The sequence below is a fragment of the Aulostomus chinensis genome, chromosome 9 (genome assembly GCF_037954235.1).
Source record: "Aulostomus chinensis isolate RoL2024-O1b breed Wild chromosome 9, RoL_Achi_v1.0, whole genome shotgun sequence".
Lineage (NCBI taxonomy): Eukaryota > Metazoa > Chordata > Actinopteri > Syngnathiformes > Aulostomidae > Aulostomus > Aulostomus chinensis.
In genome coordinates, this window is record NC_141328.1 from 1,489,699 (window position 1) to 1,507,525 (window position 17,827).

General features: G+C 49.6%; 1 protein-coding gene across 2 annotated transcripts in view; it reads left to right on the forward strand.

The window, feature by feature from the left end:
- Positions 1-17,827, forward strand: part of syt6a (synaptotagmin VIa) — a 45,313-nt gene that overhangs the window by 21,594 nt on the left and 5,892 nt on the right. For both annotated transcript variants that reach the window (XM_086212995.1, XM_086212994.1), the window contains exons 2-5: positions 10,693-11,083; positions 12,353-12,914; positions 16,446-16,566; positions 17,455-17,626. In XM_086212995.1, coding sequence (XP_086069121.1) covers positions 10,693-11,083; positions 12,353-12,914; positions 16,446-16,566; positions 17,455-17,626 — 1,246 coding nt within the window. The remainder of the gene's footprint in view (positions 1-10,692; positions 11,084-12,352; positions 12,915-16,445; positions 16,567-17,454; positions 17,627-17,827) is intronic.

The following is a 17,827-nucleotide window of genomic DNA, read 5'->3' on the forward strand; positions in this document are numbered from 1 at the left end:
TGACTTTGTTGTCCTTGGCTTCCTTCTGTGGCCGCTGCTCCAGGTGTCCGTGCTCACAGGGGCTGGTTGGATCTCTCGTGGGAAGGGTGGTTCTGTTCCAGACCCGCTCCACTCATAGAGTCTCATGAGATGACGTTTGTTGTGATTTGGTGCTACAATGATGAAATAAACTTGACTTGACTTGACTTTCTGGTTCCAGTTGTGCTCGCTGTTGCCTCCAGGTGGCACTGTGACTCAGTATTCCAGGCTGAGACTGGGCTCAGGTTGGGGTGGACTGGGCCACAGATCAGTTCAACATGTAACATACATGTAAATCTGCCTGAAATCTCTCACACCAGAACGGCGTCAGCTCAGCTCTTCAGGTTCAGAAATCTCACGTGTGCTAAATCTGGCCTCTACCGCAGCCGCCAACAAGCCAACATTTTAACAGGCTCTTAGAAACACGTCAAAACACATCACCATTTCCTCCCTCACACCTTCTAGAGGCTAATCAGAGACATTAAGAAGCTATAGCATCTACCCACTCCACCCACATCACTCATATCACATGGCAGGCTCTGAAGTAGTAGTATTAATACATCATGGTTAACAATGCAGTACTTCAGGCCAATGGAGCATTTTGAGAGGCGTGGAAGCTTTCATGCTACGCCAGATGCTCATAACTTCTGTTAGTAATGGAGGCAGCACATCCATTTAAAGTCCCTGGTGGTGATAATTACTGAGACTGATTATAAGTTGAATCTGTTTTCACCGGCCAGTTTACAGCGTGTTAGTTTTATTGTAATACCTCTGGAAATTGAAACATCCACGTAATGACATGCAGCAAGCACGGCCTGATCGATCCTGATGGTCGATGAAGCGATCGCATCGCCCACCCCTGCTCGTGAACCTGTCCGTACATTTATAGATTAGAGAGTTGACCCCCCACTGGTTTGTTTTGATTTCCCATTATCAGCTCCAGGACGAGGATATACGATGTGTCGGGTGGCGGTGGACGGCGTTAAACCTGGAGACAAAGTTGTCCAGTTGAACACATGCTAATCTCACACCTGGTGTCAGTCTGGTATTTGTGACATCATCACAAAATTACAAAACTACACTTGAGCTGTCGGTCACCTCGATGATGGATGGATGGAGATCAAGACAACAACACAAACATATTTAAAATTGAAACGAAGCAGCCAGGCATGCTAGCTACTGTGCTAACGGTGCTCACGTCACCTCAGATTTCCCAGCAAAGATCAAACATGAGATTAACAACTGATTTCCTTGTTGGAGAACCCAAAATGTCTCTCCACTAGCAGAGAATGCTAATGCTAGCGTACCTAGCAGCTAGCTGCTGCTCATGGCCGTTAACAACAGAACTGGTCTGTTCTTTCATTTCATTATACAGCACACTGGTCAAACTGTGGTCACACTGGTCAAACTGTGGTCACACTGAGCCACCAACGGTCTCAAGGTTCTGATTTAATGTTTGTTAGGCTCCTGGTTGGGTGTGGTTGTAACACCAGCTAGCTTTCCAGCAACAGACCAAAACCTTTCCATAGAAATGAAACACTTTAGGTGTATTTGTTGTGCAAACTTCAAAGCACTATAATCAACGTAAAATCATAAAAATATAAGATCACCATGAGAGTACATGGTCACCACGTATGCAACTATCATTAATTGATCAATCAGTCAGTCACGATCCTGTTAAAAGATCAACATGAGCAGTAAAGCTGATTGTAAAGATCTGTCGCGGTCACAGTCTCATCAGGATACTGGTCCACAGGTGCCCCCCCAGCAGGACAGGTGCTCCAGCTACATCAAATTGTCTGGGCTGCTGAGGAGATTGAGGGCAGGACAAGGCGACTCAGGTCTGGAGATGATAACATCTGATCCCGCGACATCAGACGTCATCGTGGTGGCCGAATGTCTAGAATAAGATTTAATCCAATTTCAGTTTCAGCATCAACACAGGACGTAACGGGATCCATATGAAGAGATCAACGCAGGACGTAACGGGATCCATATGAAGAGATCAACGCAGGACGTAACGGGATCCATATGAAGAGATCAACGCAGGACGTAACGGGATCCATATGAAGAGATCAACGCAGGACGTAACGGGATCCATATGAAGAGATCAACACAGGACGTAACGGGATCCATATGAAGAGATCAACGCAGGACGTAACGGGATCCATATGAAGAGATCAACACAGGACGTAACGGGATCCATATGAAGAGATCAACACAGGACGTAACGGGATCCATATGAAGAGATCAACACAGGACGTAACGGGATCCATATGAAGAGATCAACACAGGACGTAACGGGATCCATATGAAGAGATCAACGCAGGACGTAACGGGATCCATATGAAGAGATCAACACAGGACGTAACGGGATCCATATGAAGAGATCAACACAGGACGTAACGGGATCCATATGAAGAGATCAACACAGGACGTAACGGGATCCATATGAAGAGATCAACGCAGGACGTAACGGGATCCATATGAAGAGATCGACACAGGACGTAACGGGATCCATATGAAGAGATCAACACATGGTTCGTTATATGGACTCAGCGTAGCAGCGTAGCAGCTCCTCTGTGCAGCTGAATTTCCTCTCTTTTCACTTCATTTGTTATGTCATGTTTAATGATTTTAAACTCCAGAAGTTCCATCACATCTCCCGACCCTGGCGGATGTCTGGCCCCTGATTCCAGGTGCTCAGGTTAATGAGAGCAGCAGTGGTCCGTGACGGGAGGAGCCATGATGTCACACTCTGGTAGAGAAACTATGTTTAAAAAAACAGTAATAAGAATGTTCATTTCTCAGACGAAGCTTCACGCTCTCTGATTCAGCTGCGGCAGCAGACGTCTGATTGCTCTGATAGTCGGATGCTGTCAGGACACGGCACACATCACCCCAAGCAGAGCCGGCGCCAGTGGACATGTGACCTTATTAGAAATAGCCAACACATGAATGTGAACACCAAATTCAATAAGAATTCGTCTCCATAACCCATGGAAGCTGAGAACAACCGGCTGAGATGCAGCTGGTTCCCATGGATGATGAAGCGACTCTTACATTTTCAGGCCAGGTCAACCTGGTGTCACACCAGGCAACAAGCTGGAGCGCTGAGCTGCAGCGTCACGGCGACGCCACAATGGTGGAATAGTGAGTTCATGATCGTGTAGTCGTAGTGGGGCAGCACCCAGGCACCACAGGAGAGGATTCATGAAGAGATGCAGTTTCGTATGATTTAACTCTGATGAAAACATGACAGTGAATATGACCATCACCCCCCCACACACACCCCACCCCCCCCCCACGGGGTGAGGGGTCCAAATCTGTCTGGTTCTGACAGTTGGTTTTGTCTTCAGTGTTGCATACGCAGGACTGGAAGGCTCAGTGGTCTTTTTAAATATTTGCTCTGTAGAGGCAGCCCCCCCCAGGCACCCCTGTGTGACAGAGATAGCAGCTCCTGGTCAACACACAGGTTAATTGTCTGATAGCAGCAGATGCTAATACTGGACCATCACAGCGCCGCTGAGGCGGCCCTACAGGGTCTGACTGCAGAGCACAAGCAAGCAAATGACATTGGACACACGCCAGAGCGCGAGGTAAAAATGACTTGGCTTTTGTAATGAGTTTGATTCTTTACCTCTGCTGGATGGATGACAGCAGCACTTGAACCGTGTGGAAGATGAGAAGATGTGGAGGACAAGAGAGGCTCTACTTGGTTGATTAACTTCACACTTGTGGAGGCGCTAACAGCTTTCAAGAGTCAGTCGGTGGTGGATTAGCACATGAGCCCGCGGCCCACCAGCAGGACGCAGCAGGGACGGTGTCACCTTCTCCTGACCCCAGATGCACACCACACCAGCTACGCCGTCTACATGCGGAACTCCTCTACCTTCTCAAAGATCTTCACCTACCTGCCCCACTCACACACCAATGGGGCCGGCTGCCATGGCGGGAACAGCTCATCAGGAGCAATTAGACAGACTACACCAACCCATTCCTGAAACCACATGGGTGCAGCTCGCTCAGGATTCTGGTACTGGATTTAATTCAGTGATAATTGATGAGCGTTCAACTCGCAACTGCACCTCAGCGCTGGTTACTGGTGGTGGATGACAAACAGGTAAAAACAGGTGAAACTGGTTTCAAATCTGGCAGAAAAACAACGAGAAGCCGGGCTTGGTGGAAACTTCCTGCCTGAACCAGGGAAAGTTAGCATGGAGTGAGACATTAGCATCCAACCACAGTCCTGACCACTGCTGCTTATATTAAATTGAATTATATTATATTCTATTATATTACATAAAAGTTATAAATGAGGATTCGAACTGCCATCAGGATGTTAAATCAGACCCAGAACGACGACAGGAAGAGCGGCTGCTGCTCCTAAACATGGCTGACTGTGTACTCTTGCATGCTAGCAATTCCCATTCCTTACCATTCACTGTGCTAAGCTAACTAACGTGGGTCTCAGCCTCCATCTGGTCAGACTCTGGAGACAAAGAACAATGAGAGTTTTTCCCAAAAAGTGTGCATGATCCTTCGAGGGAAGGTGAAGTTTGACTTGTCCAGTCAGGTCAGGTTTATTTGTGTGTCACCAAACCCCAACCAAAGTTCTGTCCTGACTCTGTCCAAGTAGAGCAGGTCCAGCACCTCCCTCCTTCAATGAACCTCCACCCAACAATTCTCCATCAGCAGCACATCCTGCAACAGCAGCCACCAGAACCTTCCTTTACCAGCAGGAAGGTGGAGCAGATCCAGTATCAGTGGGGACGGAAAGAGAGCAGGAGAGCAGGACAGAGACAAAGACAGAGAATGGAGGAAGACAGAGAGACAGAAGGAGAGAGGGACAGAGATAAAGAGAGAGAGAAAGGAGGAGAGACTGATGGACAGAGACAAAGACAGAAAATGGAGGAAGACAGAGAGACAGAAGGAGAGAGAGGGACAGAGATGAAGAGTGAGAGAAAGGAGGAGAGACTGATGGACAGACGGGGACGTCAGCAGGTGGAGCTACGGGTGGCAGCTGGAGCCTCTTCAGGTCTGGAGCCTCCTCCAGCAGCACCAGGATCTGGGATGAGGGGAGAAGAAGAGGAGTTAGTAACACGTCTGAGGACAGGAGGAGAGAGAAGCCCAGTGCATCATGGGAGATCCCAGCAGTCTGAGCCTATAGCAGCAGATCTAAGGGCCAGCCTAAGCAGTCCCGACTATAAGCCTGATCAACAAGGAGGTCTTAAGTCTGCTCTTAAACCTAGAGAGGGGGTCTGGGTCCTGGACTGAAATGTGTATTCTTTCACTGCTTGCGCCCGCCGCCATGACAGCCGCCTGCAGGCGATGAAGGTTTGACACATTTTTAGCCAAACTGAGACAGAATTGAGCCTCCATCTCTGAAAGAAGTCAACATCTCTCCAGTTAGGTGCATCTTCCAGCCCTCACTGTGAGTCACACCAGCGACCAGAGCGACGGTTTCGAGTGAATATTAGAAAGCCAATGAAACGTTTATCTGCACGGTTGTGTTTGATGTAGTCGCCGATACACAGGGGCTTCACGGGCTTGAAGCTCCACGGTTCTCATAATGGAAGACATTAACGTTTATGCCTCCTTTTAACTTCTTGGCCAGCACAACTTTGAAGCTTTGAAACATAAAAAGGAGAACAACTTTGTCATCAAACTTTTATGTGTTTACAGTTAAAACGTCCAAGATGCAGACACAACGGCATAAAAATAAAAGCAACCTATAATCAGCAGCAGCACCAGCTCTTCCCACCCGGGTGTCGTGTCAATTTTTTTTTTCTCTCCCTGGCATCAAGTTGGTTCCACCTCCGGTGAACTGCCGGGGACTAAACTCCTCCGTGCATGCTGGAGATTTAGGATTCAGGGATCTGGAGGATTATGGGATTTTCTGATTGCTCTGAAAGAGACACCACGGGATACAGAAATCCACAAATGGCTGAGGTACCCGCATCAAGATTAGAGCGTATTATTGCCTCCCTGAGGGAGGAAGACAGGAAGCCTCTACCCTACAGCCTCCGCCGGCTCGTCAGACAAGTGTGTTTGAGGATTTGTAGGAAACACAAAGTCTGTAGTTGCTGCTGAGTCACTTGACCAAAGTTGTTGAACATTTCTGTCCAAAACCTTCGTCTGAGTCAGTTTCTTTGTCTCTGGGAGTTGCTCCTCCAGTAGCATTAGAACCTGCTGCATTTGTTACTGGAACAAGAACAATTGTTGTTCCTCTTAATCGTTTGAGAGGAACGGGAATTCGTTCCGCATTCAGCTGAGAAACGGCTGCTAATCCACATTCACACGCTTCTGCAGCTCCAAACAATCGCAAACAGAATTACGCTGCATTTTATCACCTCCCACATTTATGTACTGCTTGTTTTCCAAAACCTTGCATGTATTTGTACTGCAAAGTTCAGTGTTTTCTTTTCTCCAGAGCGTTCGTGTCATGTGACCTAGCGACTCCAAATGAGAGCCAGATGTCAGGACTGGACTGGAAGTGTGGAGTACTTCCTGTGTTTCTTATGAATACACTGGCTATTGCCATCCCTCCATCATCCATCCCTCCATCATCCATCCCTCCATCATCCATCCATCCCTCCATTCATCATCCATCCCTCCATCATCCATCCATCCATCCCTCCATTCATCATCCATCCCTCCATCATCCATCCATCCCTCCATTCATCATCCATCCCTCCATTCATCATCCATCCCTCCATCATCCATCCATCCATCCATCCATCCATCCCTCCCTCCCTCCATCTTCCCCCTCTTCTCCTGTTCAGGGTGGTGGGGGTGGAGCCTATCCCAGCAGCCTTCCCCCTGGACAGGTCACCAGTCCATCAACACATAGAGACAGACAACCATTGGCTCTCCCAGCCACGCCTACGGTCAATTTAGAGTCTGGATTAATTAACCTAGACTGGCTATTTCTAATATTGCAAACATTTCTAAAAGCGAGGATGAAGGACGAGGGAGCCCAAGATCCCCTCTAGCTGGTACTACTAAGTACTACAGTTTATGGTTACAAGTACTAAATTTCCCACAAATGTCTGACAGGAGGAAACAATGACAGTTCTTGTTGTCTGAAATGTCACAGGTCAGCTTGACAACGTTCAGCCGAAACACTTTTCTGACCTTTATTCAGCTCCATAACTCAAGAAAAGGTCATGAGTGTATCTGACGGGGCGGCTAAGAAAACAACAACAGGCAAAATTAACAGGAAGTCTATGAGACGCAACACAACCAGAGAGGAAACATGGCGTTCCTGGGAGGAAGAACCCTGCAGAAGCCTCTATTGTGCAATGATTACAAGCTGATTGTGTCGCCGATGAACTCCAGCATGTCAAAGGACGTGGTTGAGTGGCAGAGCTGTGACGCTCTCACCGTCACAGCTGCATGTGTGACATCACAGCATGTTGGAGGTGATTGACAGTCGCCACCACGGTCCCTAACTCTGTGTCATGTTGAACTGTGATGTCACACATGCAGCTGTGACGGTGAGAGCATCACCAGCTCTGTACCTGAAGCCGGAAAACCAAGGACGCGTGGTGCTCATCCTACCAGGTCCTGAACTCACGGATGTTTTCTGCCCCGCTGCGTGTTTAGCCTGAAGCTAACGGTGGCTGATGGCAACAACAGTAAAATGTTGCTGCCAGATACAAGTGTGAACCAGTTCAACCGAAAGCGTGAGCTGGTGCCACTTGTGCCAAACCAGAGTTCCTCTTCTGCTCCAGTCAAAGAGTTTGTGGATTACTGAGCACACCTGGACCAGGGAGACCTGGATTATACCTGGTGATGCACTCATTGTTAGTGGGACGGACTCGCCCTGCTGGTCTGTGGCTGTTCACAGCGGTGAGGAGGGCGTTCTCTCTGTAATGACCAGGTTACCATAGAAACCAGGTTGAAAAGACGTCCCTTCATTCTCTGACTCACCTTTAAAACAAACGCTAACTGAATGCGTGAGCCCTCGTGATGGGAAGAAAGAAACAGTGGTGAACGGGTCACAGAGGGTTTGGGAGCAACAGGCTCCTGCAGCAGTGCAGGTCAGCATCCAGGTGCTGCCCGCCGCCACGCTCCCTCGCCGCCTACAGCACCCAACGCCACCTGAATGAGTGTCCTAGATGGATTCTTCTTCTTGATTATTGATTGTGCGGTGTTTTCACCACAAACAGATGTTTCAGATTGACACAAAATCGCCATCGTCCACTCCTCCATGGCGTGGGCGTGATGGCCAATAGAGCACCGGACCTCCAGGTCGGTCCGGTCTCACGCTGTCAGGGCAGGTTTTGTCCAGAGGGAAGAATAACGTTCTCACAGCTCCGCTCCATTAACCATCCGTCTGCAGAGGAAGAACAATGGCTTTTTTATCTCTCTCTCTTTCTTTTACATCGACGCCGACTGTCTCACTGTTGCGGCACCGTTAGCTCTCTGGGTTCAGTCTTTTCAGCACCAGAACATAATAGACGAAGGAGAGATTAGCAACAGCTCAGCGCCGATACTTCCCACTACTTTTGGCTCATCGTCTGACGAGAGCTCGCAGCCATCGCGGCGCTCTAGTTTTCACATTAACCTTTCCACAGTAACATAATAGAAACCGTCAGAAGATATTATGCAGTTATTCAAAAACTATCTTTCTTCCTCTGTTTCTTTTGGTGTGTGACACGCTACACGCATCAGTGTGTGAACAGAAGCTCATCACGCCTCAGGCTCATTATTGTTACACCAGAGGCGTTTGAGGGGGAAACTCACTGAAGTTTCTGAGCTGTTGTAGTGAAAGACTGTCAACACGGCCCGAGTATTTGCGTGTACCCGGCAAGGTCAGCTTCAATTTGCTGTGACGAAGGATGAAGCCTCCGCCAGCGACAGTCCAGTCAAGACGAGGCTTTCCATAGAGCTGTGTGAAATTCCGGATGACACGGCGTGGACAGGGCCGGACAGCTGAGAAATCCTCCTCAGACACAAATCCCCCAGACTGGAAATCCTAAGCTGAACCAGGACAACTCATTTAGATCCAAGTTTGGACATAAAAGCACATAATTTGGTCATCCAAGGAAAGTTTTTTGCTCATGTTAGCAATTTAGTCTTTGTTCCTGAACTGTACTCGTAGTCCAGGCTGAGGCCACACCCACCGGACTGGGGGGAGGGTGGCAGTTTGTGGCCCTGCTTGCTCTGACCCCTCCAGCTGTGCCACTCAGGCGGCCCAGCGTCAGGTTCACACGCTCTTTATTTCAAGTCTAACACAAACAAGTGATGGACATGCGGCGCGGTGGCAAAGTTAGCCTGCTAGCATACTGAGCAAGCTAAGCTAAATGCTACTTGATTGACAGACTCACACTAAGAGCGAAAAGAAACTCAGCTGCTGATGTAACGGAGTGTCACCAGAGCAGGTTTAACAAGAAAATCAAAAAGACACGTAGATGTTACACACCTGTGGCGGCGGCGGCGGCTGATGAATATTGATGAATATTCTGAGAATAATTTTGAATCTTAAAATGTCTGTTTTGAGTTTCAGTCACGGACCTTTAGTTTGGGTCTGGATGGACTCAGTTCTGATCTTCATGATTCCTGTTGTCATGGTTGCTATGGTTCTTCCTGTCATGGCCTGTTTTCCCGCCTCTCTGAAGCCACTCACCTGTGCCTCACCTGTGCCTCACCTGTGCCTCACCTGTGTCTCTGATCGTGGATCTTGTTGCGAGAGCTGGAGGCCGTAGGTGTCACTTTTCAATCAACTCATCATTTTGATGGGAATTAAACAAAGCTTAGATGATTGGCTCGTGCAGCAGACAGCTTTCTCAAAAATGACACTCTCCGTTTGGATCAAAGCCTTCGCGGCCGTGTGCCTGTATCTCCCGCCGCTGCTGCCTCAGGTGGCTCACATTTGTCTGCGGCTGAGAAGCTGAAGCCGCTCAACGCTAATTCAGTGAGCCCTGAAGCAGCCGGAGTCAGGAGGGAGGAACCGCTCTGCTGCTAACAGGAGTTATTCTAGATAAATCCCTGTAATCAGTGTGTGTGGAAAAGTCGAGAATTGAATTCAGCCCTGGCGGGATGGAAAACATTCCAAGTCCTAAAATATAATGAGTTTAACTCAAGGATGGAGCCAGAGTGCCGAGTCCCACAGGCCAAGCGTGTTTTCTCTCTTTGCTTTATTTCCCCGGCGCCCTGTGAATCAGCTCCTCAGCACTGGATCGGCTCCAGGTCTTTGAACGCGGCGCGTCCCCCAGGAAGCATATTCAGAAATCTGGAGAATAAATGAGTGCGACCGTGCTGCTTTTATGTGTTTGACAGTAAAAAAAAAATCCCAGCGGAAGGTTCCTGACACCGCGCTGCTGTTCCCACGGGTCTGTTTTGCTTTACTTATTCAAACAGATTCTATTTGCTTTAATTATTTTTTCAGAGTGTAATTATTCTCAGACTGTCCTATCCTTTCCCTGTCAGACTGTATGAGCCTGATTACATCCCAGCCCCCCGGCTGAGCTCATGCTTCTCCAATATTAACCGAGCACCTCCCCCAGTGTTCCCGGCTCTCTGTCCCAGTCTGGTGTGAATGACAGTTCCTGCACCAAATGAAGACTCCTGTCCTAACAGACCGTCTCTCTCTGTCCCCCCTCACTCACCATCTGTGGGTCCATATTGTGTGAACTCCTGTTCCTGGTCCCTGCGGCTTGCCACCAGACGCTACTTTTGGCCTCCTGTTCGGCGTGTTTGTGGTGTGTGGCCTGGCGCTGCTGGGCCTCCTTGCGTTCATCTCCTGGAAGCTGTGCTGGGTACCTTGGCGGCACAAAGCCCATTTCCCCAGTCCGTCCCTCAACCCCGCCTGTGGGCCAGAGCACTGCCCGTTCCAGCCGCCTGTCCTGCTGCCCAGTCCCCAGCACTCCCCGCTCGCCATGGCGACAGAGAAAGTGAAGGACCCTGCGGGTCCGATGGGCTTCCTGGAGGCGGCGGTGAAGATAAGCCACACGTCCCCTGACATCCCCACTGATGTCCAGCTCTCCATGAGGGAGCACTTCCTGCGCCGCACACAACGCATGCAGAGGCAAACCACCGAACCGGCCTCGTCCACTCGGTGAGTCATTTGTGTGTGTGTGTGTGTGTGTGTGTGTGTGTGTGTGTGTAGAAGCTGCAGTTATCCAACATGTCACTGAATATGATGAGTCTGACGTTAGTTAATTGTATCAGGTTCTGTCGAGCTCCGCCTCAGAGCATCGTGGTCATTCTGGGATGTGATGTAAGCAGCAGGTTACAGTGATGCTCCACAGGACTAACGGGTGCATCGGGCGTGTGCCTGAAGCTGCCGGAGGCCTGGTCCAGCGTGCAGGTCTGGCTCTGCCAGTCAGAGGCTCTGACGAGTGAAAGTTACAGTTGAACATTGGGAACGTCGGAGGTGACGGAGCGGTGTGCTTGGTGGCGCTGAGCACCAACGCCCCTCGTCTCCAGCTTCACGGGTTGTTAGTTGTTCACCTGAGGTGAGATCAGTAGGGGAGCTAAAGCTACGCAGAGCCTCGCACGGCTGGGGAGGTTCAAGACGTTCATTCTCCACCAGTTCAGAGGTGAACTGAGGAGGAAGCGGACGTCTTCATTATTACAGCTGCTGTTTACGTTACTGTTTGTTGACGTGTCTCTCAGCCTCCTCTCTCCCTCTCCTTCTCTCTCTCCCTCTAGCTCCTTTTCTCTCTCTCCCTCTCCTTCTCTCTCTCCCTCTGGCTCCTTTTCTCTCTCTCCCTCTCCTTCTCTCTCTCCCTCTGGCTCCTTTTCTCTCTCTCCCTCTCCTTCTCTCTCTCCCTCTGGCTCCTTTTCTCTCTCTCCCTCTCCTTCTCTCTCTCCCTCTGGCTCCTTTTCTCTCTCTGATGGCCGCCCACACAGTCACAGTCAGTACTTCGTGGTCACTGATTCCTGAAGAATTTGTCGGGTCTTTTTAAGCTGAATTAATTTCGAGAGTTCTGGACCGGCTCCATTTAAGTCATGAGACAACTGTTATTGTTGCCTTGCAGTGTCTAAATAAAATATGCACAAATAAAATAATTGGATGCTTGGACGCTTAGTTGAAGTTAGCTTTCTACTTCTTACCGTTCATGTTTATTGGGGACGATTGTGTAACTAAACAAAGGACTCTTGACCTTTGACCTCCCCTGACACGTTCTTGATTGGCGTTCCAAGCATTGTCCAAGATTGTCGAGCAGATTCTCAGTTGCGGAACCCCGGAACACAAACGTCAGTGTGAACCTTTCAGTTCTAAACGCGTCTTTAACGGGATGAGACTATGGACTGGACTCACACCACAGAGATTCTCCTCCTCACTCCTCTGTTCTTCTTCTTCTCTCTTCTCTTGCTGAAGGCACAATTCATTCAAGCGCCACCTGCCCAGGCAGATGCAGGTGGGTAGTCTGGACCTGGGGAACGACTATGTGCTGGACAAGGACGAGAAGTCTACCAGCATCGGCCGCATCCAGCCGGAGCTCTACCAGCAGAAGACTCTGGAGTCGGAGGATTCGTCCAAGAACGGCAGCAGCAAAAACTGCGGCAGGATTAACTTCTCTCTCAAGTACGACTACGAGAACGAGGCCCTCCTCGTCAACATCCTCAACGCCATCGACCTCCCTGCCAAGGACATATGTGGCACATCTGACCCGTACGTGAAGATCTACCTGCTGCCCGACCGCAAGAAGTTCCAGACACGCGTCCACCGGAAGACCCTCAACCCCACATTTAATGAGAGCTTCCAGTTTCCCGTGCCTTACGACGAGCTGGCGGTCAGGAAGCTGCACATGAGCGTCTTTGACTTTGACCGGTTTTCACGGCACGACATGATCGGGGAGGTGGTGCTGGACAACTTGTTCGAGATGTCAGACCTCTCCAGGGAGACGAACATATGGAGGGACATCGACTACGCCACCAGCGTAAGAATCTGTTTCATCTCTCTTCCTGTCAGGTGACTGCGACCTTCATCACTCACATGACCTCAGGTGTACACGACAATCTTTACTTACGTGGTCAGGGTCTTAGTTCCTATCAGCAGGTCACGAGCAGCGAAGCTCAGACGTGAACACGCCGCGCTCAGGGAAGAAAAGTGACGACTGGGAACCAGCTGCTTCTCAGACCGTCACTCAAAATATACCCGATCCATATCAAGCCAGAATGGACTGTGATGTCATAGGCAGAGACTGTGATGTCATGGGCAGAGACTGTGATGTCATAGGCCACACTGAAGGCGAAGAGCGTGGCACCACTCACGTCCCTATCAACACCATTTGCCGCGATGAGAAAGTTAAGATCTGCATGTGTTTATCCTGGCGGCGGTTCCACTCTCACAGGTGTGGACGTGAAACACTGGGGACGCTTTCGTGCGACTCGCTTCACGATCAGAAATGTGAGCTTTTGTGAGGCCGATTATAAACCATGCTCATCTTAGCAGGGGGCTAACAGGAAGTGTCCAGCTCTGCCATGTACACCGGCGCCATCTAGGATAAAATACAGAATTACAAAACCCATTTGGCTAGCTGCAAGGTGTGTGTAATGTCACACACACACACAAAATAGATTTATCGGTTGTAACTTGCTGCTTGTGGACATGCTGGATTTACATTCAATCCTAATTCTTGACACTTGCTGCTGTACAAAGACAGGCCAGCACCATGAAGAGCAGATTAAACCTGCCAGCTCAGCCATGGCTGTGCAGAATTAGCAACCACCTTCCCCACAGAACTCGCTCTGACTGCACACCGGCGCTGACACGCCCACAGACCGGCCACTTGGTTCCAAGATCCCAGCCGACAATGGTCCAGTCTGACAGAGAGAGACACGTATCAGGACTCCGGACTAAAACGCTCACTGACGGCTGGGAAGGTGGCGTGCAGCGCAGCCTGAGCTTCCTGCCGAACGATTAAAAAAACAACCCACGAGTGGCACCGGTCCTCTCTTTGGTCGTCTGATATTTGGAGAATCAAACAGACAAAATAAATGCAGAAACTACAACCATGTGACCAGTAGTGGGGGGGGGGGGGGGGGGGGGGCTGATGTCACTGTTCTGCGTGCACTTCGTGCTTCACCGTCTCTCTCATTTTGCAGCTTTAACGGCGGTGAAGCCGCTCGGCCTCCGTGGTTCTGGTCCACAGTGTGATACTGAACACGTTCAGGATCCTGCAGGGATTTGCAGCTTCACCAGATCACTAATTTATTTGATTTCTTTCAAACAATCCTCATTTGGCTGCAGATTTACGCTCAGAGCAAACGCTCCTCGCTCCTCACGACGCGGAACCCTGCCTGGTCCTCGTCCGTCACTGAGACTTGCGGCTGCGGTCTTGAACTCACGGCTCAGCCTCTGATCCAGAGACGCTTCCCCCGCCCATCTGTTTCCGTCAAACTGTGATCAACGTGAAACTGCTGATGTCATCACAACTCTGTTTGGACCGGATCTGAGCCGTATGATGTGAGACAAGATGAACGTGTCCAGCTGTACATTTGTCATGGGTGGACCCGTGTGACTGGGGATGTCACGGCGCCGGAGGCAATCACGCCTAGAATTCTACCGTATTCTACGTGTTTTGGTATTTTGGTGTTTCGTCCCCCTTCTGACACCAGAAACTGTTGTTTCCATTAAAGAGTGACTAACTGAACTGGGCCTAACTCACCCTAACCAGACCTTAACTAAATCTAACTGGGTCTAACTCACCTTAACCGGACCTTAACTAACTCTAACTGGGTCTAGACACCTTAACTGGACCTTAACTAACTCTAACTGGGCCTTACCAAGTCACTGCTAACCCTAACTAGCTGTTAGCTCAAACATCCATATGTCCTCGTTTAAAAGACTGAAGTGAGTCACATGAGAGAAACGCATCACGTGAGAGGAAACAGATACGAGGGGACCACACATCCATGCCCCCCCGCTCAGTAGCTGAACTTGGGCTTCTTCTTCTTCAGGGGTTGTTCAATAGTTTCAGTGTTATTGCTTAGCAGGCAGAAAGCAGGCAGCTCTCTCCTTGGCACAGCAACTTTATCGAACCACACAATGATTTTATGACAAAAGCCGTTGCTCCGATTACATTCCAGATTGGAAAAAGACTACACGGATGGTTGGTTGGTAGTAGAAACAAACACGAGCAGCGGCGTGTAACAGAGCCGGCTGACATAGAGACGCCTGCTTAGAGACACTGTGAGCGTTAATGAGTGGCGGCCCGCTCCGCCATCCTCGGCCGCCGGGTGTCCGTCAGCAGCGGCGGTCCACAACAATTAGCCAGATTAAGAGTGTGGAGTTTATCGATCTCCCTCCTCATCCATGTTCGATCCCAACAAAGTATTTTGGAGGTTTTTACATGCTAATCAGCTGCCTGATTGGAGGAGAGTAAATCAGCTCGGGAGGTAAAACACTAGAGGTGATAAATCCTGGTAAAGAGGCGAGTGAATGATGGCCACGCCGGCCCAGCAGCGGCCCCGCCTGCAGAGGCAGCCCTCAGCTGGGAGTCCCCACGCACCGGTTTGGAGTGAAGGAAATCAGCTACATGATGTCATGAAAACATGTCAGTGTAGGCCACGCCCCCAATCAGGCCGGGAGGCCCCCTAGAATTCCACCTCACCTCCATGTGTACTCCTGCATGTACTCCTGCTTGTATTACTGCATGTACTCCTGCGTGTATTACTGCGTGTACTCCTGCTTGTATTACTGCATGTACTCCTGCGTGTATTACTGCATGTACTCCTGCTTGTATTACTGCATGGGACGTGGTGAGAATCTGACTTTATATCCAGACAAGATAAATGTGACCTGTCAGCATTCACGAGGCTGCTTGAAATACGTGACATAATCAGGAAAATGACGTTTGCCAGCACCACAGAGGGAAATCAAAGGTCCGTTAAGATCCTTTCATGGTGGAAGTCCTCACTGGCCGTTAGCGTTGTTTAGCGGGTTATCAAACTTCATTTTATAGTCACTCACTGACTGAAGCTTCTTGAAATGACTTTCACTGTTGGAAAGTAATGTTTCCTGAAGTCTCAGTACAGTTGGGTTCTGTTCAGGCACCAAACGCCTGTGTTATGGACGGGACTCGAATGCGCCACTGCACCACCTGAACCTGCTGGAGCTCAGCCACCACCAGCGAGCATCAGGTGGACGGCAGAGACGAAGGATCCCAGTTGCTTGAGTCTGTGATTTTCTCTCACTAATCTCTGCGGTAATCCTGCACGTAGGGGGTAACCCCGGTTCTGGCTCTTGATCACACATGGACCCCCGCCCGGACGCGTGAATGAGGCTTCGTTATCCAAAGTGTGAGAATTTGCTTCAGCGTTTGAGTCCACTGATCACCTGGGTTCCGTTTGATCTGTTCTAAACTGATTGCAACCAAAATATCAGCTTAAGAACAACACCTGCCATGCGTCATGTTAATGTAAAGCTGAACCGATGTGTGTGTGTGTGTGTGTGTGTGTTCCCTCAGGAGAGCGTTGACCTTGGAGAGATCATGTTCTCACTCTGCTACCTGCCTACAGCAGGCAGACTCACACTTACTGTCATCAAGTGCAGGAACCTCAAGGCCATGGACATCACCGGATACTCAGGTTTGTGTGTGTGTGTGTGTGTGTGTGTGTGTGTGTGTGTGTGTGTGTGTGTGAGTGTGAGTGTGAGAGAGAGGTCCTGTTTGAATATCCACTTATGACAGAAAACCCTGAGCAGGAAGTGGCTCCGCTGCTGCGCTCTTTTTTTTCAGCAGTTATTAATATTCAACGCTTGTGATATTAAGACTTTGTCAGCAAACAGTTGCAGGCGGGCTTCTTTTCGTCGACTCGTGTTTCTGTGTGTCCCTGTAATTCTGCTGTGGCTGTAAACTGTGACATTTATTGTGCGGTAAATGTCAGGCTTCAGCTCTAATTTGAGACGTTTTCCCACCAAACGTTTATTGACACAATTTTAGTGTGAGTCAGACTTTGAATCCCCTGAGACTCTGGGCTTTAGCTGTCTCTCATTATTTCAATGTGTGTGTCATACACCATCAAACTGTGCCTTCAAGCGCATTGTGTTGCCAAGGAAGCACTCTTGTCTGATGTTTATGGATTTGGAGCAGCTTACGTCGGACTAAACGTGACATAATGGATGATGGAAGGCGATTTGCTGCTGACTGCTGATTGAGATCAGCACTCATCAGAAGGCTCCTCTACTGAAGCGCTCCTCGTCCTCTCTGTTTACTCAGGTGTTGACTCGTCTGCTTTAGCGCGTTACCGATGCCAAGACCTGAAGGGTTGATGTCACGCTGAACCAGAAACAAAACAAAACCGCTCACGTCAGGATGCGGCCCGCTGGCGGCTCTCTGAGGGGATTCAACACACGCCGTAGAAGCTTTTTAGTCCTCAGAGCTGATCGTTACGCTGATTATGTCCTCGCCACTTCCCTAACCCACATGGATAGCAGTCTCCAGACAATAAAAAGAAAGTCCCTGTTCTTTCTCCTAGATCCCTACGTCAAAGTGTCGCTCATATGTGACGGGAGGCGTTTGAAAAAGAAGAAGACGAGCATCAAGAAGAACACGCTGAACCCCACCTACAACGAGGCCATCATCTTCGACATCCCGCCAGACAGCATGGACCACGTCAGCCTGCACATCTCCGTCATGGACTACGACTTGTACGTCAAACAGCTCACGCAGCCTCACATGTGAATGAAATGATCCGCTTTTAGTTACATAAACTTTTCCCAAATGTGGGCGGGACCAAAGACACCCCCCCCCCCCCCGAAGACGCCACATCGTAGCAGCAGTTCCTCCTGAGTCTCTTCTGAAGAGCTTCATTGGCTTCATCAGTCAGAGCCGGTAACTTCACCGTTGCT